This window comes from Emys orbicularis, chromosome 13, assembly GCF_028017835.1.
Source record: "Emys orbicularis isolate rEmyOrb1 chromosome 13, rEmyOrb1.hap1, whole genome shotgun sequence".
Lineage (NCBI taxonomy): Eukaryota > Metazoa > Chordata > Testudines > Emydidae > Emys > Emys orbicularis.
The window spans coordinates 5127202-5155117 of NC_088695.1; the positions used below are offsets into that span (position 1 = coordinate 5127202).

The 27916-nt window shown below is 57.2% G+C and overlaps 1 protein-coding gene across 2 annotated transcripts; it reads right to left on the reverse strand.

Moving 5' to 3' along the window:
• Positions 1 to 1834: 1834 nt before the first annotated feature.
• On the reverse strand, positions 1835 to 27738 carry ATAT1 (alpha tubulin acetyltransferase 1). Of its 2 annotated transcripts, XM_065415640.1 has the most exons (13): positions 27629 to 27738; positions 23695 to 23755; positions 23218 to 23309; positions 22387 to 22447; positions 21418 to 21531; positions 19001 to 19102; positions 18344 to 18389; positions 12963 to 13034; positions 11316 to 11535; positions 4310 to 4422; positions 3755 to 3800; positions 3033 to 3365; positions 1835 to 1886 (listed from the first exon to the last, which is right to left on the reverse strand). In XM_065415640.1, the coding sequence occupies exons 1-13, from the start codon at positions 27736 to 27738 to the stop codon at positions 1835 to 1837; spliced, it is 1422 nt and encodes a 473-aa protein (XP_065271712.1). The 2 variants fall into 2 exon arrangements, with proteins under 2 accessions (XP_065271712.1, XP_065271713.1); XM_065415641.1 differs by lacking the exons at positions 1835 to 1886; positions 4310 to 4422 and having other exon boundaries at positions 3282 to 3365.
• Between the last annotated feature and the right edge of the window lie 178 nt (positions 27739 to 27916).

Consider the following 27916-nt stretch of genomic DNA (forward strand, 5'->3'; position numbering starts at 1 on the left):
TTCAGACGCTCAATAAACCCTCCTGTTTTATGCTGGCTGAGAGTCACGGCAGGCTAGATATCGGGGTTGCATTATTCCTTCTGGGTGTGGAGGCCCCAGGGGTCCAGAGCAAGTGGACTCCCTGAGGGGGCACACGGCAAGAGACAGGCGTGCTGAAGGCTCAGAGAGACGCGGTTCCAGGAGGCGGGGGGGCTTACGGCTTAACGCCCAAGAGAGAGTGGACTCCCGAGAAGGACTGTCACACTGTAGGGGCTTCCTCCCAGGGACCGTACGCAGCCGAGAAAGAGCACAAGTCCTGTGAGTCCGTGACAATGTGTTTTTTTTTTTAAAAAGAGCTGATTTCTGACATGAAATTCTTTTTTTAATGGCACGCTTGCCCGTAAATCATGGCTTCATCCGATAATACAGATATCTATTAAAATACCAAATACCTGAAAATGACCAAAATAGTTAGCGAGAAACCTAAAAAATGCACAAAATCCCAGTCCTCTAAAAAAGTGCTCCTTGGCACAGAACGCCACCCAACCCCCATGCTGAAGAAATCCATCGATACCATCTTCTAACTCAAATCATGTGTCAAGTGCCTGTTCAAAGCTTAATGAAGTCAATGGGTGCTTGTGCTTAAGGTTAATAACAAGATCTCGCTCTCATCATGGGGGAGTTGCAGATCCATCTGTTCGCTGGTTTGTTTATTTCATTCTCTTTAAAAGGCCCGACACCCTGCCGCTCTTAAAACCATCGTACAAGTGCAGAGGCCAGAACCGGCAGGATGGGAAATGTAAACCCCCCGTAGCACCAAATAACCAGGATATGCAAACAATCGATTGGGGCTTGGCCTTTTCCATACTGGGACCCCACTCCTCTCTGCCTGGACTCCCCAGCACCATGGAAAGGGGCAGTGGCTCCCTGCTATCTGGTATGGGTCACAGCCCCGATCTTGAGTACCTTCCATTGACCCCACCCCCTGCATCTCTGGCTCCACCCCTCTCCATTGATGTTAACTCTAATGCCCCAGCAAGGAGCAGCCAGGGAGTGGGGGCCTGGGAGGCGGGGCATTGAGAGGCTTAGAGGAGAGAGAGATGGAGAAAGAGATGAATGATGGTGTCTAGATGAGGGATGAAAGACAGAGAGCAGGGAGGCAGGGGGATCTCCTTCCCACAGATGTCCCGCCCCCATAGGAATGTATCTAAGGTAGGGCAGTTGGGTGCTCTGCTATGACCCATGGCAGCATTTGACCCAGAACTAGTTGGAAAATGAGGGGGTGGGGGAGAGGGGCGGTTCCCCGTGAAAACATTAAATCTTTCAGCAAAAATTCAAATAGGAAACATTTAGTCTGAAAAGTGAAATATTTCGATTTAAACAAGCTGTTGCAGTGCCTCATGGGAGTTGTAGTTCGGGTGTCTTCAGGCCAGGCTCCCTGGTTGGACTACATCTCCCATGATACACCAGTCTCTCAGGGAAGGGAGGCAGATGCATCATGGGAGTTGCAGTTCAGAAGGGTTATTCTGCTGTAGGCTGGGCCTCCACTGTAGATATATCCGATGATGTACCATGAGTAAGGCTATGTTTTGGTCATGGGTATTTTTAGTAAAAGTCATGGACAGGTCACGGGTAGTAAACAAAAATACACGGCCCGTGGCCTGTCCATGACTTGTACTATATGCCCCTAACTAAAACTTGGGCCAGGGTGCCACGGGTGCTCCGGGGGCCAGGGCGGCCGGAGGTGCTGGAGGGATGGCCTGGGACCCCCACGGGTGCTGGGGGTGGTGGGCGGCAGTGCACGGCCTGGGACCCCCGCTGGTGCTGGGTGGGGTTGGAGGGACTGGCAGGCTCCCTACCCGGCTCCGCGCAGCTCCCCGGAAGCAGCCGGCATGTCCCTGCATCTCCTAGAGGGAGGGAAGGCTAGGGGGGCTCCGTGCACTGCCCCCACCACGAGATCTGGCTCTGCAGCTCCCATTGGCCGGGAACCGCAGCCAGTGGGAGCTGCGGAGGTGGTGCCTGCAAGCAGGGGCAGCGCACAGAGCCCCCTGGCCCCTCCACCTAGGAGCCACAGGGACATGAGACCCCCTCCCACACCCAAAAGGTTCGGGCAGCCCCTGAGTCACCTGCACCGGCCGCTGCAAAAGTAATGGAATCTGTGACCTCCGTGACCGTGACAGACATGCAGACTTAACTGTGAGCTCTTTGAGAGGGGAGGCGGTTGCATCATGGGAGCCCCTGGTCATGCTGCATAAAGGGAATCGTAGTTCAGGTGTCTCATGCCCCCAAATTCTTCCCTAGGCTGGGCTTCCTAGAGGGACTACATCTCCCATGATTCACCACAGTCTCTTGGTGAGGAGAGGCAGATGCATCATGGGAGACATAGTTCAGCCAGGGAGCCTGGCCCATAGTCAACCATGGGGACAGGAGTAAACTGAACTACAACTCCCATGAGGCTCTGCGGGGGCCTTGCAGAATTGAAATATTTTCGTTTTTTTGAGGTGTGGGGGAGGGAATGGAAATTCCCCACAAGGAGCAGTTGCTTTTCACGGAACAATTCCATCTCATCGAAAACCCAATTTCCCATCCAAACACGGGTTTAGAGAGAACGTATCCCACTGCCCACTCCCTGATGTCTCTAGCTCTGCGTCCTCCGTGCAGTGACCCCTCCCTGGCTCCTCTCTCCCTGCCAACTACCCCCAGTGCTAACGAGAGTGAAAACACTGCAGGGGAGGACAGTGGTGCCTGGTCTTGGGGCCTCCTTTTCTCTCCCCAAAACCTCATGTGACAGCCCCTCCCAAACTTTCCAGACCAAAGCCACCAGGGGCTGGGATGGACCAGGTGGAATTTCAGGGGAATCCTTCCAGCCAGTAGATTATACTGGGATACCAAGCAACATGGGCCCATTGGTCCCGGCAGGGAGGAGGCAGGATACCAGGCTAGATGGGCCCATTGGTCTGTCTGGTGCAATAGAGAGGAGCCCGGATACCCGACTAGATGGGCCTGTCGGCCTGGGGCTCTGCTGACTTAGTGCTAGCTGCCCCCCTGCTCACCAGGGCCTGGTGTTGCGATATTCCTGCTTGTAGCGGATCCATTGGGCGTCCCGTGACACTCCCGCTACTGTCCAAGATAGCTGCTTCCCCCATGGCACTCTGGCTCGGTCGTACCACCTGCTGTCGAGCCGTGGAGGGAGGCAGTCCACAGGATCTCCTCGGCCCGAGGGCTTTGACTCCGAGGCCTTCCGGATGCCTGGGTCTTTAGTCCTGTCCATCAGGGCCGGCTCGGTGGGAGGGGAGGTGCCCTCAGAGTGACGGACCGTCCCACCTGGCTGGGGTAGGAGGGCTGGATGTGATGGATCCTGGCTGGTGATTATTGTGCTGTCCAACCTGACAGAGAGAGAGGGAGGCACCAGTCAGTGTCCCCTCGAGTACTGCTAGAGTGTGTGTGTGGGGGGGTGACGTGGGGAGCACAGGCCAAGGGCGGTGGATCAGGGGGAGGGGAGGGCTCCCAGCAACGAGGGAGGCGGGCCGTGTAAGGAACAAAAGCCAGAGGAGGAGGGATCACGGAGGAGTCCCAGAAGTTGGGGATGCTGGTGGCATGGGGAGCACAGGGAGGGATCCTAGCAGAGGGGAGGCAGGCGGTGTGGGGAACGCGGGTTGGAGGCGGGTCATGGAGGGGTCCCAGAAGCGGGGGGATAGCATGGGGAGAGCAGGTTGTGGAGTTGGGGGTGTCCTGGAGGGGTCCCAGAGGCGGGCAGCGGAAGAAGGAATCTTACCGGCCTTCTGAGTCCTGGAGTCTCCTTAGTGGCTCTCGGCTGCTCTCTGGGTCAACGAGGAAAATGGGGAGTGAGCAGCAATTCTTGTAACTTCCCTGATAGTCGCTCCCAATCCCCCCACCTCCTACCCTAGCCGCCTCGGGACTGCAGGGAGTGGGGTCAGTAGCTGTGCTGGCCCCAATGTCCCAGTGTGTCCCTAGGGGGCGCTGTGCTGCAGGGAGCAGGGAGGACGTGGGGGGCTCAGTACACCTGGCAGTCAGTGCTGTCCCCAATGCCCAGTGCAGCAGGGTGTGGGCTCAGTAAGAGACCAGTGAAGATTTGGCAGCACTCCGGCAGGCTCCAGGGGGCTGGGACAGGACCCCCTGAACTACCAGGCTCCTGGGGCAGCTGCAGCCTGTGTGCTGGGCTTCGAGGTGGGTGGCTCAGAGCAGTGAGATGCCCACCTGCCAGGATGCCAAGGGCCGATCCCAGTCCGGACACACACACCCCTGCCCACAGTAAGAGGTGGAAACCCCGTCCCGGTTCAGTGTGGCATCCTGCACCTGCCCCACTCACCCGCTCTCCTCTCAGCGCCGCCGGCCACCCCCTCAGGCAACGGGGCAGGGTTCCCGTAGCGGCTGTAGGAACTCCGCTGAGCCACCAGGCCGTCCTGCCCCACAGCGCTCCTCCTGGAGGAGAGAGGGGAGGAGACGGCGAGGGTGATGAGGATGAGGTGGAAGGTGAGGGACGGGGGGATGCCAGGCTGGGAGGGGGGGAGGACAGACATGGCATGGAGTCTCATGGGATGGGAGCACAGACAATGTGATGGAATGGAATTAAGGTGGGGGGCTCAGCAGGGGGCGCTCTCCCCTCCCAGGCAGTACTGACCCCATGGCCCACACCGTGCTGAAGGGAACAGGGTGGCAGCTCAGCCTGGGGCGCTCATCCTTGGCACTCAGCGCTGATGCCCTTGTTCCTGACAACCCTCGTGATCTTGAAAGACCTGCTTTGCACAGGGCCCTGTCCGAATCCCAACTCCGACACCTGCATTTCACCTCCCTGCCTTTCCCCCTACAAGATCCACTGACCTACTTCACTTCCTGTCCTAAGTGGCTGCACAGAGGCCCTGTGCAGCTGTTTCCCAGCTGCCCCACCCCAGAGGTGGCTGCATTTCAGCAAAGGTGGAAATCACTCTGGGATCCTTGGAGGTGGAAGATGGTAGCCATGTTAGGGATCAGTCTACTGGCCTGAGAGGATCCCAGCTGACACAAAGCAGCAAAGGCAGCGCCTGGCAAAGCCATCCTGGATTATACTCCAGACCTGGGCAGCACCAAGGGCCCCTGGCTGGTCCTGTGCAGTCCTCCAGGAGGGGTTCAATCAAACTGCTGCACTTAGCTTATTATTCAGGGCACCCAGCAGCTGGTGAACGGGGCTGGCTAGGCAACCACTAGTGGTTCTGTACCCCCAGACAGACCCGCCCCCACCCCTAGCAACGTGCTGCATACCTGCAGGGATCGACGAGAGTCAATCCACTGATCCCACTCCCCTCTCAGAGCCAGGGATAGAACCCAGGAGTCTTGGCTCTCAGCTCCCCCCGCTCTAACCACTAGACCCCACTCCCCTCCCAGAGCCGGGGCTAGAACCCAGGAGTCCTGACTCCGAGCCCCCTTGCTCTAACCCATTAGACCTCACTTCCCTCCCAGAGCCAGGGATAGAACCCAGGAGTCTCGGCTCCCAGCCCCCCCCCCCCCTCTAACCACTAGACCCCACTCCCCTCCTGACAGCACAGCCCCAGAAGATGGTTCCAGAGCCGAGATGGGCAGAGCAGTGCAGCTGTCCTCGGCCCCTGTGGTGCAACAATAAACGACAAAGGCGTCCGTGGAAGGTTTTGAATAATAAAAAAATCTCCAAACTTTATTGAAATGTAAACAAAAGCTCATGTTCCCGCGTTGAACGTTAACGACCGAAGGCAGCTCAGAGCCCTGGGTGGCTGGGAGGGGACAAACGGGGCCAGAGATCAGAGAGACACCGGCAACCCAGTGAGCTAGCGATGCGCTGGAAGGCTGGTGGACAAGGCCCTGGCCTGGGAACCAGGAGCTCTGGGCTCAGTTCCTAGCTCTGCCAATGTGCGGGTGTGACCTTTGGCAAGTCCTGGAGGTGCAGCTCCTCCCAGGCATCTAGGCGCGGAACAGCTAGTGAGTTCAATGGGCATTGTGAAGGAGTGGGGACTTTCTGTAGTATTTGTATGGAGGCCTGTGTGTGCCTCAGTTTCCCCTGCATGTGGCACTGGTACCCAGTGGAGGAACAGATTTAAGTTTGCTCTCAGAGTAGGCTAAGAGACATAGGTGGGGGTCCCCTCCCTGCCTGGGTGGAACCAAGAGCCCTTAAGGAACTGGTGGAAACTGACCCAGATTAACAAGGGGGCCAGTGAGGGAGGACTGAGCTCCAGGGCTTCATGGATTTCCCCGCCTCTCTGCCAGGAAGCTGAGCAAAAAGGCCAGAACAAACGAGCGAGAGGTGGGGGAGGAGTACTGGCTTCCGGAGGAAGCTGGGAGCGGAGGAAGGAGGTCGGCTTGAGAGAGACAGAGCCTGACCATGGAGTTCACTGTGCTTGAACTTCTTTCCTCCACGCTGACCTAAGAACCTCCAGCTGCCATGTGCTGGGTGACTAACTAAATGGTTACCCTGTTTGGAAAAGGCTGCCGCTGTCACGGTATTGATGGGGAGCACTGAGTACGGGGAAACTGAGGCATGTATATGTCTCATATAACTACTATAGAACATTCCCACTTCATCACAGGTATCTACATACCGTTGAGGATCTAGGCATGAATTTCTCTGGCCTCAGTTTCCCCATCTGTAAAATGGGGAGAACAATCCTTCCTTTATCTGCCTGGTCTGATTGTCAGTTCTTTGAGGCAGGGCACAATGGGGCCCTGATCTCAGCTGGGGCAGGGACTGTCTCTCGCTGTGTGTCTGTGCAGTGCCTGGCACAATGGGGCCCTGATCTCAGCTGGGGCAGTGACTGTCTCTCGCTGTGTGTCTGTGCAGTGCCTGGCACAATGGGGCCCTGATCTCAGCTGGGGCAGGGACTGTCTCTCCCTGTGTGTCTGTGCAGCGCCTGGCACAACGGGGCCCTGATCTCAGCTGGGGCAGGGACTGTCTCTCGCTGTGTGTCGGTGCAGTGCCCGGCACAACGGGGCCCTGATCTCAGCTGGGGCAGGGACTGTCTCTCCCTGTGTGTCTGTGCAGCGCCTGGCACAACGGGGCCCTGATCTCAGCTGCGCCTCCAGGTTCTAATATAATTTAAAAATAAGTGCACCAGATTCGGGTCGGGGAGGATTTAGAACCAAAGTTTTCCAGTGTTAATAATTATTAACTAATTAACACTTTCATTAAGCCTCATGACATCCGTGGGAGATGGGGCCCTAATTTTATCCTCATTTACAGATGGAGAAACTGAGGCACAGAGAGGGGAAAGGACTTGCCCAGTTTCACATTGTAAGTCTGTGAAGAGACTCAGGGATCTCTACTCCCAGCCTTCCTGCTTTAACTCACTAGGCCCCTCTGCTCCCAGAACTGAGGCTAGAACCGAGGAGTCCTGGCTCTCAAGCCCCCCTACTCTAATCCACTAGACTCTTCTGCCTACGAACAGCTGTGATGCCTTCAGGGGAACTGGGGCAAAAGCAACTGAGAAGTCATTCACAGTGGTTCCCTTTGGGGGCATCTGGCTACTGGCCACATCCTCCATAGATCCCGACCATGGACCTGTCAGCTGAAGGGACCCCTCGGAGGGATCTGGCAGTAGACAGTGGATCCCTCTTGAGGCTCTAGCCATTGGCAATTTGTAGACAACTTTTTTAGGAGGCATTTGTAATGGAGCCATATGGCAACCCAGCCAACCAGGAAGCTGGGGGCGGGCTCTATTTGTTGGATTTAGCAATTGGCAACATGTAGCGGATCGCCTTTGGAGGACGCAGGAGCCTGTCGGTCTTGGGTGTTGCTAAGGTGGGCCCCTTTTCAGATCCACCAATCAAAGAATCTGAGTTTGGTTTCAGTAGTTGGCAGCATGAAGCACATCCCTTTCTAACCCACTCAAGAGAATACAGAAGCAGATCTTATTCTGGAGACAGCTACTGGTGATCTGCATTGGATCTCTTTTAGATCCAGCCACTGGGAAACAAGGAAGGAGTCATATTTTGAAGCCAGCAACTGGTAATCATCAGCAGATCCCTTTTAGATCCAGCAACCACACAAGACAAAGGGACTTTATTTCAGAGTCTTCTGTTGGTGGGCAAGAGTGGATCTTTTTAAATCTACCGACTGCAAATCACATGGGATCTCATTTTAAAACCAGGAATTGGTGACCTGCAGCAGATCCCTTTTAGATCCACCAATTAAGAAACATAACCAGTAATTGGTGATCAGCAGTAGATCCTTTAAATCCAGCAAGCCTGAGCCACAAGGGGCACCTTGCTCTAGACTCCACCCACATTGGATCCCACTTAGATCCACCGAAAAACATAAGGGGATCCTATTTCTGATTATGAGGTTAGCATTTGGTGATCCCTTTTAGATCCAGCCACTCAGAAAAATAAAGGGATCCCTTTCTCAAGTCAGCAAATTAGTGGATCGCTTTTAGATCCACCCACTAAGGAACACACATGGATTCTATCCTTAAGTAAGCCATTGGTGGTCTGCAAGGGGACCTGGTTCTAGAGTGGATTGAGGAGACCTAGTTTGAGTCCCCTGGCAAGCTAGAGTGGATCCCACCTAGATCCCAAGACAAACAAGGGGGTCCTATTTCTGAGTCTGCGGTTGCCAATTTTCAGTGGATCCTTCGCTTTAAATCCACCTACAGACAAACACAAGGGGGAGGATCTGATCTGGCACCAAGCAGCGGATCCCATTTTGAGATCCGGCACGGGAGGAACGATCAGAACCAGATTTCCCACTGTAAACCTCTGAGAGTTTTGGATCCAAAGGACAACATATGCATATTTAAAAAAAAGGGGGCGGGGGAGAGCTACCGTGCTAACGGGACCGGATCCCTTTTCGGAGGGTGTTTTAGGATCATTCCATAGAAAAACAAGCAGCCCAGGAAAAACACCCACTGAGCCCCGGAAATAACCCGGCGTCTGCGCCAGCCCCCCCCCAAGCGTATAAAAAAGGGCTGGGGAGGCGCGATGGGGCTGAACCCCCCCTTGCCGAGATCTCAAGACACAAATGGACGACCAAGCCGGGACGGGGGTGGGGGACACAGCGGCGACGTCAATGGCTGGTGTTTTCCGAGCGGGTGAGGGAGCTGGGATGGGGAGGATGGGGCAGAGAGAAAGACAGAGAGAAGACAGGTTAGATCCCAGGCAGGCTGGGGAAAATGTGACCTAAGGAAGATCCCTTCCCCCCCACCCAAAAAGAGATGGCTAGTGACTTCCGGTTCTTATCCCGCCTGCGTCGCCAGATGAGCTGAGCTATTGTGCGGTTCTGGAGGTGCAGTGGGAATGACTAGAGGCGCCAAGTGTTGGTTCTGCTGGGCCAAATTCAACCGCGCTGGAAAAAGTGGGAATAACCCCCCCCAACCGGCTGGAAAGCAGGGGGCAAGCGGCAAAGCTGGGTGACTAGCCCAGAGCTGAAACTGGCTGGCAGTGATGTCAAGTGAGAGCAGCTCAGAGCACGGCTTGTGCTGATCCAGACCTGGGCATGCAACGCCTGAGTGTGCAAAAGTTAGTGCAGCTTGCATGGATCCAGCCGTGGGTGCAAACCGTGAGCGTACAAAACCAGTGGGGGTTGCACTGAGCTGGCCCCGGCCATGCAAAGGGTGAACCCGCAAAATCAGTGCAGTCCACATGGATCCAACACGCTGAGCAGGCAAAGTGCGAGTGTGCAAAATCAGAGTAGTTCGCATGGACCCAACACTATTATGTGCAACACAAGCATGCAAAAGCAGCATAGCTGATGCAGATCCAACCTGGCGTGCAAAGCACAAATGTGGAAAAGCGGTGTGGCTCACACTGGTCCAACATGCTGGTGTGCAAAGGGTGAGTGTGCAAAACTACTTGGTTTGCACAGATCCAACATCTGCGTGTGCAAAATCAACGCATCTCGCACACATCCAGCATCTGAATGTGCAACAGGTGAGCATGCAAAATCAGTGAGGTATGCAGAGATCCAACATGTGTGTGTACAAACAGTGAGCGTGTAAAAACAATGCAGCTCACACAAATCCAACATCTGAGCTGCAAAGGGTGAGCAAGCAAAATCAGAGCACTTGGCATGGATGCAACATGGTGGTGTGCAACATGAGTATGCAAAATCAGCGCAGCTGACACGGATCCACCCTGGCATGCAAAATCAGTGTGGCTTGCACAGATCCCACACCACAGCGTGCAACACGAGTGTAACTTGTGCTGATGCAGCACTCGGCGTGAACATGCGAAAAAAGGTCTCCTTGCACCGATCCGGCACTCATACAAAACTAGTGTGACAGAGACCCACCCAGGACTCAGTGGGAACATGCAAAACTAGTGCACCTTGCACCGATGTGGGAGTTGCCGTGAATGGGAAAGCCAGTGCAGCTGGCACCAATCTAGCACTCGGTGCAGACGTGCGAAAGCAGGGGAAACAGCACCAGTTCGACACCTGGCCAGTGTAAATCGAGGGCAATCTGCACTGACTTGGTATCAGAGCGAACACGCAACGCTAGTGGGTGGGGATCCGGGCCTCAGCGGGAGCGTGTACAGCCCAGAGAAGGGGATAAGTTTGACATGGGCGTGCAAACCAAGGGCTGGCAGTGTGTGCAAAATAAGGCCAACTCCCCCCAAGACAGCACTTGGGGTGGGTGTGCAAGACGTGCAGGATCAGGATAAGCGTGCAAAGCGGGTGGTCCAGCCAGGACTCGCCAAATGACGCGACTGCTGCTTCCACCTCCCTGGTGCTGAGCGACTCCCCCACATTCACAGCCCCACTGAGTCTGGCCCAGAGCAGGGAGGCCCCACATCCAGTCTGCAGCTGCCCCCTCCGGGTAACTGGGGGAGGGGACAGAGCTGAGCAGCTGTGGGTTAGCGCAGTTCAAAACACAGGGCCAGGAGAATGAGGAGGAGGGTCACTGTCCCCCTTACTGCCCCTCCCCTATGGTTCTTGGCTGAGTCAGAAGATGCCACCCTGCACCCACATCCCCCAAATTGCCAGGACAAGATATCAACCAGCAGCCCAGATACAAGATCTGTAGGATCAGAGTTCTAGATTCTCAAGATCTCATGGGATTGGATGCCGTCCAAAAGCCCAGCGACCCAGATCTCCGGAACCGGGCACCACCTGGCAGCTCAGATCCCAAATCCCCGGGAGCAGGCGCTGACAAGCAGCCAAGAGCCCCGCTAATGGAAGCCACCCATAATTGGATGCCGCCCCTCTCCCTGCGACCAGACGCCACCCAGATCTGAATGACCCAACACTGCCCAGCGGCCTAGATCCCTGTGACCGGGCGCTGCCCAGCAGGATGCCCTCCATAAAAGGGCCCACGCTCCTAGGTACAAGGCCAGCTGGGTCCATCAGGGTTAGAGCAGCAACATCCCCCGCCCCGTACCTGGTTCTCCGCCTCTGGGCGGCCGGCTCGCCCGGCTCGCCGTTGAGCAGGTGGTGGGCAGCCGCGTGTGGGGGGCAGAGGCGCAGGTTCCGCAGCAGCTCCTGCTCGTTGAGGAAGGGCTTGAGGCAGGTGCGAACCGGCGAGTTCCCCAGGCTGCTGGAGCGGTTCAGCGAATGCGACTGGTTGAAGGGCCAGGGTGGCTCCACCTCCTCCTTCAGGACTGAAGGGAGACGCCCAGGATCAGACCCTCCAGCCCTGCTTCATACCCCCCCACCCCTCTTCCTAACCCAGATACAGCCTGGGGGCCCTCGGGATCCTGGATTAACGAAGTGGGAGGGGGTGAACCTTGCAGAGTCATAGAGTTTTGGGGCCTCCTGTTGCTAGAGAGGCCCAGGATGTGTGACATAAGGGCATGTTAAGAAAGAGGGGCCCAGGTTGTTCTCCAGCTCTCAGCCCCTCTTGTCTAGAGATGGCCCAGTGGTGAGGGTGCTTGTCTGGGCCTCGGCAGACCCAGGATCTATTCCCGGCTCTGCCCCAGACTCCCTGAATGACCTTGGGAAAGTCACTTAGCCTCCCTGTGTGCCTCAGTTTCCCCATTTGCAGAAGGCAGATAATAGCAGGGCCCTGCTTCCCAGGGCTACTGTGAGGTGCTCAGATCCTATGGTGATGGGGGCCAGATAAGATCGATAGAATGTAATACAGACAGTCCCGTCCATCTGCCCCTGCCGTGTGGTGGTAGCCATGGGATGAACCCCTCCAGCTAGCAGTGTGTGTGGGGGGGTCTAGTCTGTCCTCTCTGCAAAGTGGGGGGCAGGGATCTGCCCTCCCCCATCAGGGGGGAGGTGGGCTCCCCCCCAACAGCTGTGGGAGCGGCTCCTGGAGAGGGCAGTGTGGTTGACGGCTGATTGGTGGGTGACGTGGGATCATTGTGCATGGCAGTAAAGAACCCTCCGGGGTATGCGCTGGGTGAGGGAGGCAAAGGGGGAAGCAGAAGGGGAGGGGACAGTGCAGGAGCTGGGCTGGGGGCAGAAGGGAAAGGGGAATCATTCTAGGCCCCCGCCATTCCAGTCAAAGCAAACGGGGGAAGGGAGGGACATACTGAAAACCAGACGTACCAGCAGCCTCATTTCGGGGGGCCCCCTGTCACGGCCCTGCTGAGTCCAGGCGCCCCTGTGTGGTGACACTAGGCAGTGCAGGCTGGGTTAGTCAGGCTAGGGGCCCACAGGGTCCAGCAGCCTCAAACCCCCCTTTGATGTTCATTACAGCCACGTGCTGCCTCTTCTCAGCCACTAGGGGCGCCACACCAAACCTCCTGGGATTGTTTGGGATTGTTTGGGAACAGTGGGGCACATCCTAGGTGGGGATACTCCTGAGCCAGCCAGTCCCCCATCCACAAGCTGGATCACAGCCAGCGCCCCCTATCCCATTCCCCACCCCCTGAGCCAACCAGACTGCTCCGCCCCTCCCCCCGGGGCTGGATCAGAGTGGGCACCCCCTAAGAGAGGAATGGCCCTGTATCTCATTTCCCACCCCCTTTAGCCAGCCAGCCCCCATCCACAGGCTGGATCAGAGCCAGCGCCCCCTAGAGGGGAAAGGCCCCATGTCCCGTTCCCTGCCCCCCACCCTGGGCTGGCGCATCTCTCTTACACTCGCGGTCTGTTAGAGAGTAGGGTTTTATCTCCTCCTCAGCACGTTTTGAAGGCAACTTCCTCACTGGAGCTGCAGGGAGAGGGTGAGAAAGGTCAGGCCAGACAGGCGGAGGCCAGAAGGGGTAACTCCCACGTCCCAGAGCTGGAGGTTTCAAACCCATCCTGGGCTCACCAGATGGCTCAAGGGCCAGCCGAGGCCTCAGCTGCCAGCCGTGGCTTTCCCGCGGAGCACTCCAAACCAGGCCGTGATCACTCCTGGCCTAACTTCGATTGCCAGCTCTTTGGAGCAGGGCCCATCGCTTTGGTTGGGTCAGTGCAGCGCCAAGCACAACGGGGTCCTGGGCTGTGCCTGGGCTAGTAAGCGCTACCACAACAAACGCACCCCGGGGTCCTGGCCAAATCTCACCATGGCTGATTGCATTGTACTGCCTCTCTAAGCACCGCACCCTGTGGGTTTCCTTTCCTTTCCAAAACGTGCGCTGTTGCTGTTCGCCGTTAAATGGATGCTGCGCCCCACCCGAGGTGGCTGCATCTCAGCACTAGCTGACTGATCCCTGTGCCGTGTCACTGTGCGTCTGTTCTCCAACGACCCCAGCCCAGAGGTGGCTGCATTTCATCCCTGGATGAGCGATCCCGGTGCAGCATCACTGTGCAGCTGTTCCCTCCCTGCCCCACCCCAGAGGCGGTTGCATCTCAGCATCTGACGAGCAATCCCTGTGCGGTGCTAATGTGCGGCTGTTACCCAGCTGCCCCACCATGGAAGAAAGGGGCTGCCCTACAAAGCAGCGTGTAGGGCACCCACGCACCCCTGAACGGGATGCGGCCTCAAGGGGCATTAGCATTTCTGCCAGGAGGGATCCAATTCGAGCCGAATTGGCTGAGCAGAAGGAACATCCGTCGCTATTATATCTGCATTCCCCTAGCACTCAGTCACCGCTCAGGACCACACTGTGCTGGGAGCCATCCAAACCCAGAACACAGAGACGCTCCCTGTTCTCAGAGACGCTCGGGCCAACTTTTCCAAGAGCAGCCTCTGACTGTAGCCTCCCTTGCAGGTTTGGGCCCCTACCACCTAGCGTCCACTTCCTAGAGTCTAAGGGCAGAAGGGACACTTGTAATCTGAGCTCCTAGATAAGCCAGGCCACAGAACGGCTTTGGATTGATCCCTGGTTGAACCAGAGCAGATCTTTTTTTTTTTTTTTTTGGGGGGGGGGGGGGGGGGAAAGACCCATTCTTGATTTTAAAATCTCCAGTGATGGAGACTCCAGCTGGGCCAGCAGTTAATGCCCTTCACTAGTAAAAATGTACCTGTCTCAATCTTCCAGCCATTGGATCTTGTTAGACCTCTGTCTGCTAGAGCAGCGTTTCTCAAACTGGGGGTCCCAACCCAAAAGGGGGTCTCAAGGCTATTGTAGGCTATTGTAGTCACGAGATCACACAAATTATAGGGTTACCATACAGCTGGGTTTTCCCAGATATGACCTCCTTTTTGGTCCTCTGACCTCCGTCTGGGTGGATTTTTGAAATACGAACAAATGTCCGTAATTTTCTCTTGCTCGTCCTTTTTCCTTGACTTCAGAGCTGGGTGCCCAGCCAGCAGCTGTGGTTCTCCGGCCACCCAGTTATGAAGGCAGCACTGCCATCAGCAGCAGCGCAGACATAAGGGTGGCATTACCACACCATGCCACCCTGACTTCTGCTCTGCTACACGGTGGCAGTGCCGGCTTCAGAGCTGGGTGGCCAGAAAGTGGCTGCCGCTGGCCGGGCACTCAGCTCTGAAGGCAGCGCCGCCATCAGCAGCAGCGCAGAAGTAAGGGGGGCATAGTATCATAGAATATCAGGGTTGGAAGGGACCTCAGGAGGTCATCTAGTCCAACCCCCTGCTCAAAGCAGGACCAATTCCCAACTAAATCATCCCAGCCAGGGCTTTGTCAAGCCGGCCTTAAAAACCTCCAAGGAAGGAGACTCCACCACCTCCCTAGGTAACGCATTCCAGTGCTTCACCACCCCCCTAGTGAAATAGTGTTTCCTAATATCCAACCTAGACCTCCCCCACTGCAACTTGAGACCATTGCTCCTTGTTCTGTCATCTGCCACCATTGAGAACAGCCGAGTTCCATCCTCTTTGGAACCCCCCTTCAGGTAGTTGAAGGCTGCTATCAAATCCCCCCTCATTCTTCTCTTCTGGAGACTAAACAATCCCAGTTCCCTCAACCTCTCCTCATAAATCATGCGCTCCAGACCCCTAATCATTTTTGTTGCCCTCTGCTGGACTCTTTCCAATTTTTCCACATCCTTCTTGTAGTGTGGGGCCCAAAACTGGACACAGTACTCCAGATGAGGCCTCACCAATGTCGAATAAAGGGGAACGATCACGTCCCTCGATCTGCTGGCAATGCCCCTACTTATACAGCCCAAAATGCCGTTAGCCTTCTTGGCAACAAGAGCACACTGTTGACTCATATCCAGCTTCTCGTCCACTGTGACCCCTAGGTCCTTTTCTGCAGAACTGTTACTTAGCTCTGTAGGGATTTGCACTGATGTTGCACAAGCGATGTCTGGTACCAAGAGTGAGGGGGGTCAGCACAGCCTGAAATATTTTCAATGGGGGGCCCAGCAAAAAAAGTTTGAGAACCCCTATGCTAGACTGAAGAGCCCCCTACTATCAGTTTTCTCTTCCCCCTGCAGGTACCGCTAGACAGTGATCAAATACGGTGACCAGATGTCCCAAGATTAGGAGCTTTGTCTTAAATAGGCAACTCTACCCACCGCCTCCTGAAAAAAAAAGTGTCCCGATTTTTTACGCTTGCCATCTGGTCAACCTAGGATCAAGTCAACCCTTCACCTTCTCTGTGCCCAGCTAAACTGAGTTGCCCGAGGATCCACACTTCCCACTGTCTACAAGTGGCATTGTGGGTGATCAGCACCTCTGAGAGCCAGGCCAGAGGTGTCTGGAGTCAGGCAGCCCACGACCGAAGGGCTGGAAATGGTAGCCTGTGGGTGTTTCCGGTGGGAGATGGCAGCTGTCCCGAGCTCCCCACTTGGTGCGGGTGGGAGACAAAGGACTCTCTTTGTTCCAGCGGGGTGGGGTTTTGAAAACACAAGGGAATGGAAATCGCGTGACTGGGATAAAATCGGCTAGATACAGACGCTGATTCAATCGGTCTCTGCAAGTCCCCGGCTCGGAACGTCGCGTCCCCTCCCTGCAAAGCAGGGCGAACTGCAGGGCTCGATCCCGCATGCTGCCTTTCAATGACAGCTTTCAACCCCGGCACAGGATGGATTTGGGCGGCAGGGCGTGGTGTGGTTGAGTTGCCTCAAGGGGGCGACAGACTGCTGCTGCATTGTCCAGCCTGCTCCCGATGCTGCTATAGGTTAGGACTCAGAGCATGGTACTGGGTGAATGATGGGATAGTGGAAATCTCGACCTCCATGCCCCTGTGTGGCACTAGGGGGCGCTGTGCTGCAGGGAGCTGGGTGGGGGCTCAGTAGGGAGTGCTGTGCTGACTCCAATGCCCCAGAGCAGCAGTAGGGGGCGCTGTGCTGCAGGGAGCAGGGTGGGGGCTCAGTAGGGGGCACTCTCCCCTCAGTAAGTGCTGACCCATAGGGGGCAGTGTTCTTTCAAAGTGCTGATCACTCACATTCAAGCTGTACTCACTCTTCATTCATCTCCTCCTAGTCCCACTTCCACTAGCTTCCCTACACTTTTAGGAAAAATTCTTCTTCACTTCCTGTCCCAAACAGCTGCTAGTCACTGTATTCATCACATCTGGCCCTATGCTCTGGTAGGACTATTAAACAGCTGCTATGTCCCACCCTCAAGGCAGGTCATTGGTAGGTGAGCAATCCTTGTGTCGCTGCACGACTGTTATCCAATTGCCCCACCCCAGAGGTGGTGGCATTTCAGCGCTGGTTAAGCCATCTCTGGGTGGCACTGTTGCATGGCTGTTAATCAGCTGCCCCACCCCAGAAGTGGCTGCATTTCAGTACTAGGCTGAGGATCTCTGTGAAATCTTGCTGCCTGGTTGTTAAGGAGCTACTGCAGCCCACCCCAGATGTAGCTGCGTTACAGCTGTGGTTGCAATAACGCTTGCATTAGGTGACAGCCTATCATTCTGCACAGAGGTGAATGCGCTATGTAGACAGCAACGAGCTGTAATGTGCCACTTGCTCTGCACATGGAGGTGCTGAAGTGGTGGCAGGGAAGCTGGCAGGATGGGGTCAGATCAGCCAAGGTTCGGGGGGTCTTCACAGGACAGAGGAGGAGAGGGGGCGTCTGTGTGGGGCTCAGGGCTAGATGCAGGGGAGGAGACACTCAGGGGGCGGTACGCGTTCCGTACTGCATTGATGCTGCTTAGAGAGAACGCCACCCCCAGGGCGACGGGAGGCCTGGCAGCATGGGGGCCAGGAACCTCAGGCAGGGAGGATCTAGGCATGCTAAGAATGCACAAGCTCTCTAGGCGAGACAGGCCCAAGCAGGGGGGGAAATAGAGCGAGGTTAAGTTCCAGAGGCATTCGGTAACGCTGCCCCCCGCCTCTCCACCGCAGCTCTGGGATGATCAGCAGCGGGAAGAGGAGATGAAGGCAGCACAAAGGGTTAAATCCCACTGCCTCCAGGTGATATGAATGAAGTCAGCATGAGCCTGTGGAACTCACAGACACGGGAGAGAGCTGAGGCCTGGAGTTTAACAGGATTCAAACAGGCAGGGTTGCCTAAGGGTTAGTGCAGTGGACCGGGACACAGGACACCTGGGTTCTATTCCCAGCACTGCCACCTGGCCTGCTGGGTGAGTCACTTCACTGCTCTGTGCCTCAGTTTCCCATTCTGCCCTTTGTCCGGGTGAGAAGCAGGATACAGCCGAGGTCTTGTTCCTTCCCACCAAGCCTAGCCCTAGCTCCCTCAGGGGGACTATAACTCCCAGAATGCACCTGGCCTTAAAGGGGCCACACCGCAATTTTTGTTTGCCTTTTGATCGTCACCCAGGCTAGCTGGCCGGGAAGGGGGTGAAGAGCACCTCCCACATTGGCTTCAGGCCTGAAACCCCACAGGGCAGTGGAGAGACAGGACCCACCAGGCGGAAAGCAGGACTGAGTGGTGCTGTTATCGCTCCCATTGGGGGATTTGCTGCCCCCTAGGGGCTGCCACTTGCCCTCCAGATTTGTGGGCTTAGCCCCTGGTCTAAACCCCAGACCTCTGGGGTAGCCCTGCCTACGCAATGGGGTAGCAGGACCAACGCTGACCCCTTGGGGACAGGCTGGGTTTTGCAGCTGCCATCAAAGCAGCCCCCAGCTGGCGCCGGTCTGTGCAGGGTACGGACTGCATGGCGGGGAAGCGCTCCATGCTGATGGAGGAGGGCCACCCACGGCCAGGCCACTCACCATGCTGGTCGGCAAAGAAGCCCTCGAAGATCACAAAGTTGTTCACCTGGGAGAAGCAAAGGCCATGGACAGTGAGAAACTCCTGCCTCTGATGCCTCCTGCCCCCATCCCCCCGCCCGGCGCCAGCCCCCAAGACCCCAGCGCCAGCCACCTTCCCCAGCCCCGCCAACCCTGCCCGCTGCCAGCCCAAACCCCACTGCCAGCCCCTCCCCTAACTCCCTGCTGACCCCACTGCGCCCCAGCACCAGTCCCCGCTCCTCTCTCCTCTGCCCCCTTTCTCCCCAGTGCCAGCCTCCCCCGCCCGCATTCCCCTAGCACCTCCCCACCGGATACCCTCATACACCTGCCCTTCGCCAGCTTCCCCCTTGCCCTGCCCAGTCGTACTCAGGCCCCTGTTGCTCCAGGAGGACAAAGGTGGCCTGAAGCCACATCCAAGCCCAGGAGCGGGGGACCTGAGAATCAGACCTGAGAATCTGGCCCTCCAATGGGGCAAGAGCCTTCTCCGCTGCAGCTCCCCGGCATGGCTGGCAGCTGAGAAAGCAGCTGCTCCTAATAAATCACTCAGTACATGCCCCCCGCTACTCCCTGGGCACAATGGGGTGTGTCCATCCCCCACCCTCCTCTGGAGGGTGGGAGGAGCTGGAGGGTGCGACTCACCTGGGGGATGGTCCCCTGCAGGTTGTAGTGCTTGCGGAGGAAGCAGAGGAGTTTCTCCGAGGGGCGGTCCACGGCCAGCTGGTGGGGCTGCACTCGCTCGCGCTGACAGCCAGACGGACGGAGAGGAGATGCAGCCGGGGATTAGTCAAGGCCACAGGGTCAAGATTAAACACACCCATGGTGCAAGCAACATCTTCAGCTAAGGGACTGGCTGGCTCAGGGGGTGGGGAATGAGTAGGGCCCTACCAAATTCATGGCCATGAAAAACACGTCACGGACCGTGAAATCTGGTCTCCCCCCGTGAAATCTGATCTTTTGTATCCTGTACTATACAGATTTCACGGGGGAGGCCGGTGTTTCCCAAATCGCAGGTCCTGACCCAAAAGGGAATTGCAGGGGGGTTGCAAAGTTATTTGGGGGGGGGGTCACAGTATTTCCACCCTTACTTCAGCGCCGCCTTCAGAACTGGGCAGCCAGAGAATGGCAGAGAGTGGCCGGAGAGTGGCAGTTGCTGACTGAGGGCCCAGCTCTGCAGGCAGCAGCGCAGAAGTAAAGGTAGCAATACCATACCATGCCGTCTGTACTGCTGCTGCAGGCGGTGGCTCTGCCTTCAGAGCTGGGCTCCCGGCCAGCAGCTGCTGCTCTCTGGCTGCCCAGCTCTGAAGGCAGTGTTGCCGCCAGCAGCAGCGGAGAAGTAAGGTTAGCAGTACTGCAACCCCCCCTACAATAACCTTGTGACCGGACCCCCCCACCCCCCAATCATTTTGGGTCAGGACCCCTACAATTACAGCACCGTGAAATTTCAGATTTAAATATCTGAAATCATGAAATTTACGATTTTTAAAATCCTATGACCGTGAAATTGACCAAAATGGACCGTGAATTTGGTAGGTCCCTAGGAATGGGACACAGGGCTTTCCCCCTCTAGGGGGCACCGGTTCCAATCTGGTCCCAGGTTGGGACACTGGCAGGGTCAGGGGGGCAGGGAATGGGACACAGGGCCTTTCCCCTCTAGGAGGCACCAATTCCACTCCAGCACCAGGTCAGTAGCTGCTTAAAGTTGTTCCCATCTGTTGGCCCACATGTGAAAGCAGTTGGTGAGCCCCAACCCAGTTCCCAGTCATAACCACCACCTCTAACTGGCCACTTCCCAGCAGCTTCAGGCCTGGTCACAGACTCCGGATACCAGACCGACCAGTGGTCTGGGATCCAGGCTCAGACGGAACAATGGGGTCCCCCAAAGATGCGGGAATACAGGCCCAGATGAATCAATGGGGTCACCCATTGTGAGTCAGGATCCAGACACCCCAAGGGGAGAACAGGCGGTTTGAATTCCCCAGAATAAGCGACTGAATCAATTGGCTGTGGACAATATTACTGTGTATCAATATATGTCAAGGATGGTCTTTAATGAAAGCTTGTAGTGTCCTGAACTTGGTGGCCATGAGGAGATCTATATACAGGCTCTGGTGACGATGGTATGCACGTGTGTATGTTCAGAACATTGTAACTGTAATCAGGACACAACTACGGCATCGCCTCCCAACAGGGGGCTGAAGCAATCAGGCAGGGAGGAGCACCGAGCATTGGCCAGCCCAGGGAAAGATCACGGGGGACCACTGAAGTTAATGGAAAGACACCGAAACTGACAAGAAAATCCCAGTCTTGGAAAACTAGGGGAGGAGGGAGTTTCCCACACTCTGTGTAACCATGAATTCCCACAGTCAGAGGGGGGAAAAACCCCACAAAGCCTGTCCAAAGGGAAGAAGGCTTGAGGAAGTGAAGGCTATCCAGGGCTGGCATCTAAGCAGGGCGCTGTCTGTGGCACACTAGGACAGGGGGCATGCTGGGAAACCGTTCAGGTAACCGGCATTAGGAGAGGGAATTTGGCTAATAGAGAAGCGTGAAGCCTGAGACGGCGTCTTTATTTTCCGCGGAGCTCGTCTGCGTTGGCTTTCCCTCACTATTTCCCATTTGGCTCTGCGATTTCTCTATTCAATCAACTTTTTCCTTTATTTCTCCCCCAAGCCGGTCTCTAGGGTGCAGCCTGTGCGACAAAGGGAACTGATAACTGGGGGCAGATTTCACCCCTTTGGGGGGGGAGGGGGAACCAGAGGGGAAAGACCCAAGTGTGGGGTTATTCAGAATTCAGGGAGACAGGTTTGGGGGGGACTTGGGTCACCCTGCAAGGAGTAACTAGGTAGGTGGAAGCCAGGGTGAGACCTTTGTGCCTGGAATCAGAGCTCTGAGCCATAGCACAGAACACGACAGCACCCAAATTTACAAGGCAGGTGGTGCCAGACCCCTTACTGGTCTGGGTGATCCCCAAACCCTCCCACCCGGTGTGGCAGGGAGGCGGGAAAGGGGTGAGAGGGACCCTCCCAGACAGAGCAATTCCCTTGGGCCCCGGCTCTCACCTGCAGCATGCACTGGAAGAGCTCCTTGCCGTAGCCGTGCCTCTGCAGCGACTCGTGGATATAGAAGTCCAGCACGCACAGCGGTTCCACCTCGTTGTGAGCCCCATGGCGATCCTGGGGGGGAGGGGGAAGAGGCGAGAGAATATGCAGGTACTGCTGAATAACCAGGGGGGCCCCAGAATAGGTGACCTGCCCTGAAAGGTCAGAGAACTCAGGAGTCCTGGCTCCCGGATACCCCCTAACCCATTAGAACCCACTCCCCGCCCAGAGCCAGGGATAGAACCCAGGAGTCCTGACTCCGAGCCCCCACCCCGCCCCGGTTCTAACCCACCAGACCCCACTCCCCTCCCAGAGCCAGGGATAGAACCCAGGAGTCCTGATTAAAGCTGGGTGCAGGGCCCAATTCGAAGTGTGGGGCCTGATTCGAATACCCGGCGGCGGTCCGGGGCTTCGGCAGCACTTCGGCGCCCGGGGGGTCCACTCCAGGTTTTCCGTGACACCGAAGGACCCCCCGGCGCTGAAATGCCGCCGAAGACCTCCGGAGCGGTCCCCCCCGCTGCCGAAATGCCGCCAAAGACCCCTGGAGCGGGCCGCCGCCGGGTGAGTAAAAAAAAAAAAAAATTAAAAAGGCGCCTAAGGCGCAGGGCCCTGGCGCGGGGCCCGATTCCGGGGAATCGGCCTAAAGCCGGCCCTGGCTGGGTGAACCTTTTCCAACAGAGGTTTTTCCCCTGATACTGAAATAGATCCAAATAACAAGGATCACAATGGAACACAAAAGGCCAGTTAGACAGCACAGCACTGGGGCCAGCACGGACTGTAAGGGGACAGTGCCCCCTACTGAGCCATCCACCCCGCTCCCTGCAGCACGGCGCCCCCTAGTGTCGCACTAGGGCATTGGGTTAGCGCTGACTGAGGGGGAGAGCGCCCCCTATTGGGTCTCTAGTTCAGAGCTGCATTACAGCAACTCACCAGCAGGAAGAGCTTCTTGTAGCCGACCTTGAGGAAGCCAATTATGGCCCCTTTCCCCGCTCTGCAATGGGGGAGGAAAAGAGGGGACATTAGCGACGGCACCAAGCTGGGAGAGAGGAGACACACACTGATGGGATGCCGAGATTGTCCTGTCTGTGCATGAAGTGCCTCTAGTCTCTATGGTACTAGAAGCATAGGGACAGAGGAGCCAGGGACAGGTGAGCTAGGGTCCCATTTACTCCTCCAATATCTATGGTATGGTGAACGTAGAGGGGGGAGGGAATGAGGACCTGTGAAACTCACTGCTGCAGGACATTACCCTGTCAAAGAGCTGAATGAGGCATGCAGGGGAGCAAACATTGGTGTAGACATATCCAATTCTCAGGCTTCAGGACAGGGGTTGATGCCCACCTGAGGAAGGGGGTAGGTGTCAAGAAGGAATCTCTCATCATCTGAGAGTACTGCCCAGTAGAGTGCGTTGGGGGAAGTTTATAACTTTCTCAGAAGTACCCAGCACTGGCTACTGTGAGGGGCAGAACCAAAGGGTTCATTGTGCTGATCAGGATACTGGGCTAAATGGGCCCATGGGTCTGATGCAGGAAGGCAAGGCTAGATGGGCCCATTGGTCTGATCCAGGGAGGCGGGATACTGGGCTAGATTGTGCCAATGGTCTGATCTGGGGAGGCAGGATACCAGGCTAGATGGGCCCATGGGTCTGATCTGGGGAGGCCAGCTAATAAGCCAGAATGGCCCACTGGTCTGATGCAGAATGACGTGCCCTTCTCCACAGGGACGGCTCGGGAACCAAACCCGGGTCGCAGGGGGACTCACGTCTTCACTTCATTGTCCTTCAGGATGTAGAGAACGTGGTGGTTTGTCTGCATCCGTGAGGCGCTGGTGATTGGGACCGGCAGGTTCTGGGCCTAGAAACAGATTTGGGGTGAGCTGGGGCAGAGGGCAAATTTGTGCTGGGGAGGAGAACTACCACAGCTCAGCCCTGGATCAGAGCCAGTGCCTCCTGGCCCCCTAAGCCAGCCTGTACCCTGCCCTGAGGCCACGTCGGAGTCAGCGCCCCCTAGAGGATAAAGCCCCCCTGTCCCATTCCCCACCCTCCTGAGCTCACCCATTTTCTAGCTCGCTGATGAGCCTTCATCTTCAAATAACAGGAGGGGAATAAACGAGGGGCAGGGTAAACAAGGGTGGGAGAGCTCACATCTGGCTGATCCTGGTATCCCTGTTTCCCCCCACCCCAGAGTCTGATCCCATCCCACCTCCCATTAACCCCTCGGTTTCCAAACCCTGCCTTACCTTGGCCGAGGCCTTGCCCATCTCGTCTATGATGGTCATGAGCTGCTGCTGCAGATCCACCCTGAGCAGAGGAGGCCAGAGAGCAAAGGAGTTAGGACTCGCTGGAGTCCAACCTACCCATAGAAGGAGGGGCGGTGCCCAACCTTTGCTAAGGGAAAGGGGTCTGAGCCCTAAATGCCACAGGGGGAGGGGAGACTGCAGGAGGTCAGTCTGTGTCTGAGACGCATTCACATGGAAAAACATCAGCAGGACAATAACCTATTGTTCTCCAGCTACCAGTCCCCTCTGCTTAACCACTCCCCCCACTCCCCTCCCAGAGCTGGAATAGAACCCAGAAGCCCTGGCTGCCAGCCCCCTCATGAACCCATTGGACCCCACCCCCCTCCCAGACCTGGGGGTAGAACCATAATGCCCTGGCCACCTGCTCTATCCACCAGCCCACCCCCTCAGTCTTTTAACATAAAATCCCCATGTAAGCCACAATGGAAGGGCCTCGGGGGATCATGAGGGACTCTCACAACCCATTGTACAGTACTCTGGCACAATCCATTAGGCAGCGCAGCCATGAAGCAGCAGCAGAGCGGAAAGATTTCATCGGCTGTATGTTGGTGACAGCCTCCCAGCCTCACCACTGCAAAAACTGTCTACCAGCGTCTGAAGGGAGGAGGATTCTTTAGGGGATGTCGAGCTAGGAGGGATTGGTGGGGGAGCTCTCCAGCTGGGTGTCAGGGCCCATCCCCTAGCGCTGTCTGGGCAGATCTTGGAGCCTATGCAAGTCTCTCTCCAAGGGAGGAGGGCGGAGTCTGAGCACTAGAAAATTTTTTACCTCTGTCTGGACAAAGGCCTGGGGAATAGGATGTAGGGATCAACGCTGCCCGGCCCGTCTGGGGCTAGAGTTGATGGGATCCAACAAAGTTTTGCCTTCTGCTGAATTCTGTTACTCCTTCCCCGGCCGTTTACAACTAAACACCAAGATCTGTTCTAGCCCACTAGACCCCACTCCCCTCCCAGAGCCAGGGATAGAACCCAGGAATCCTGACCTCCAGTCCCACCCCCACCCCCCCACCCCCGCTCTAACCACTAGACTTCACTCCCCACCCAGAGACGGGGATAAAACCCAGCAGTCCTGATCCCCAGTCCCCCTGCTCTAATCACTAGACCCAACTTCCCTCCCCCCACCCCCAGCTGGAGCTAGAACCCAGGAGTCCTGACTCCCAGCCCCACCCCTCGCTCTAACCCACTAGACCCCACTCCCCTTCTTGAGCTGGGAATGGAACCCAGGACTGCCCCACACACCCCAATCTCCAGCCGATGTTTCTCAGTCCTTCACTGGGAGGGGCCAGGCTCTTCTGTAGCCAGGGCTACCTCACTCCAGGGACGCTGTGGCATGGATACATGGCACTGCTGTGCAGATACGTGGCTGCCTGGAGATGCAAGGCCCGTGGCTCACTGGTGGAACTGTGGGTTGTAGGTTACAATATGTGGGCTCTGCCCCTTCCTCTACCTCCGCCCCATAGTTGAGAAATCAGCAAAACACTCCAGAGGCCATTTAAACAAGTGACTTCATGAGGAAGTGGTGGCAATTACCCAGCATGCTGCACAGGCAAGGGGTGGCAGATTATTCCCAGCACAGGTGGTGGAATTTACCCAGCATGCCCCTTTTACCCAGCTGCACCAAGGTCCAGTCACATGAGCAGCTATTACCCATCATTCCCCAGGACAAGGGTGCCTAATACCTATCATATCTGGGGGCAAGGATGAGGGGTAGCTATTACCCATCACGCCCCAGGGCAGAGAATAGCTATTACCCATCATCCTGGAGTCTGGGTGATATCCAGAAATAACTTTGCCTCCTATAGCCCCAAAACACCACTGTGGAAGGCTCCAGAGGAAGCAAATGGGGGGAAATGCCAATGATCCTAAAGGACCCAGGCTCTCCAAAACAACTCCCTCCTGGTGCCGCCCTCGACTGGACGCTCTGGGGTGCTTTAAATCCAGCGAAAGCCACCCTGGCAAAGCCTGGGGACAGGCTGACCCTGGGGAAGCTGAGGACTGACCCCAATTGTGCATGTGGAGAGCGCTGAGGCAAACCCTCACCTGCTGCCTGGTGCAGGGCCCCCATCTACATCCCTACTCCGGTGCCATTAGTCGGGATAAGTGACAACACCACGTCCTGGCTGCAGTTTTGGGGCAGTGGTGACAGGCATCTCCTTCCCACCACACACTGGGAAAGGAGCACCCTGGGACAGGGGTGATGGGCACCCATTACCTATGGGATTCTTCCACTACCAATCATGCCCTGAGGCAGGAGACACCCCTCCAATACCCATCGTGTCCTGGGGCAGGAGTGATGGGCACCCATTACCCATGGCACTCTGGGGCAGGGGTGATGGGCACCCGTTATCCATCGTGCCCTGGGGCAGGGGCAGAGGGGCAGGGTCCCCCCGTTACCCAAGGTGCCCTAGGGCAGGGGTGATTGGCACGTTACCCATTGTGCTCTGGGGCAGGGTCCCCCCTTACCCAAGGTGCCCTAGGGCAGGGGTGATGGGCACCTGTTACCCATGGTGCTCTGGGGCAGGGTCCCCCCCGTTACCCAAGGTGCCCTAGGGCAGGGGTGATGGGCACATGTTACCCATGGTGCTCTGGGGCAGGGTTCCCCCCTTACCCAAGGTGCCCTAGGGCAGGGGTGATGGGCACGTTACCCATGGTGCTCTGGGGCAGGGTCCCCCCCTTACCCAAGGTGCCCTAGGGCAAGGGTGATGGGCACATGTTACCCATGGTGCTCTGGGGCAGGGTCCCCCCCTTACCCAAGGTGCCCTAGGGCAGGGGTGATGGGCACGTTACCCATGGTGCTCTGGGGCAGGGTCGTCCCCCCCGTTACCCAAGGTGCCCTAGGGCAGGGGTGATGGGCACATGTTACCCATGGTGCTCTGGGGCAGGGTGCCCCCCTTACCCAAGGTGCCCTAGGGCAGGGGTGATGGGCACGTTACCCATGGTGCTCTGGGGCAGGGTCCCCCCCTTACCCAAGGTGCCCTAGGGCAGGGGTGATGGGCACATGTTACCCATGGTGCTCTGGGGCAGGGTCCCCCCCTTACCCAAGGTGCCCTAGGGCAAGGGTGATGGGCACATGTTACCCATGGTGCTCTGGGGCTGTCCCCCCCTTACCCAAGGTGCCCTAGGGCAGGGGTGATGGGCACGTTACCCATGGTGCTCTGGGGCAGGGTCCCCCCCTTACCCAAGGTGCCCTAGGGCAAGGGTGATGGGCACATGTTACCCATGGTGCTCTGGGGCAGGGTCCCCCCCTTACCCAAGGTGCCCTAGGGCAGGGGTGATGGGCACGTTACCCATGGTGCTCTGGGGCAGGGTCGTCCCCCCCGTTACCCAAGGTGCCCTAGGGCAGGGGTGATGGGCACATGTTACCCATGGTGCTCTGGGGCAGGGTCCCCCCCTTACCCAAGGTGCCCTAGGGCAAGGGTGATGGGCACATGTTACCCATGGTGCTCTGGGGCTGTCCCCCCCTTACCCAAGGTGCCCTAGGGCAGGGGTGATGGGCACGTTACCCATGGTGCTCTGGGGCAGGGTCGTCCCCCCCGTTACCCAAGGCGCCCTAGGGCAGGGGTGATGGGCACATGTTACCCATGGTGCTCTGGGGCAGGGTCCCCCCCTTACCCAAGGTGCCCTAGGGCAGGGGTGATGGGCACGTTACCCATGGTGCTCTGGGGCAGGGTCCCCCCCTTACCCAAGGTGCCCTAGGGCAGGGGTGATGGGCACGTTACCCATGGTGCTCTGGGGCAGGGTCCCCCCCTTACCCAAGGTGCCCTAGGGCAAGGGTGATGGGCACGTTACCCATCGTGCCCTAGGGCCCCCCCCCATGCCAGTTGCCATCACCCCTGGGCGGCCCCGCGCGGGGCGGCCAGGCCGTTGCCATGGTTACCTATGGGCCGCGGTGTAGCCGGGCCCCCTGCGGCCCGGCGGCTGGAGGTGCTGGTCCACCGCCGTGACCCGCTCCCCGAGCAGCGCGTCCACATCGAAGTGGAACTCCATAGCCCGCCGGCATCCGGGTCCTGCTGCTCGCCCCCCGCCCCGCCTCGTCCTTCGGTGCGCGGCTTCCGCCTAGCAACGCGCGCACCGCCCCCTAGCGACACCCCGCTTCCGTGGCAACCGTCCCGCGCCTGGTCCCGCCCCTAGCAACCAGGCCGCCCTAGCAACCACGGATTGAGTT

What these genes read in the sequence shown, in the direction of transcription:
- ATAT1 (XM_065415640.1), bottom strand. Translation starts at nt 27,738, where the DNA reads ATGGAGTTCCACTTCGATGTGGACGCGCTGCTCGGGGAGCGGGTCACG. An exon ending in TCTTCCAGTGCATGCTGCAG is followed by an intron (nt 19,103 to 21,417) that starts GTGAGAGCCGGG and finishes TCTGGCTGTCAG; the next exon opens with CGCGAGCGAGTGCAGCCCCA. An exon ending in GCCCAGAGGCGGAGAACCAG is followed by an intron (nt 4,423 to 11,315) that starts GTACGGGGCGGG and finishes TCTCTCCTCCAG; the next exon opens with GAGGAGCGCTGTGGGGCAGG.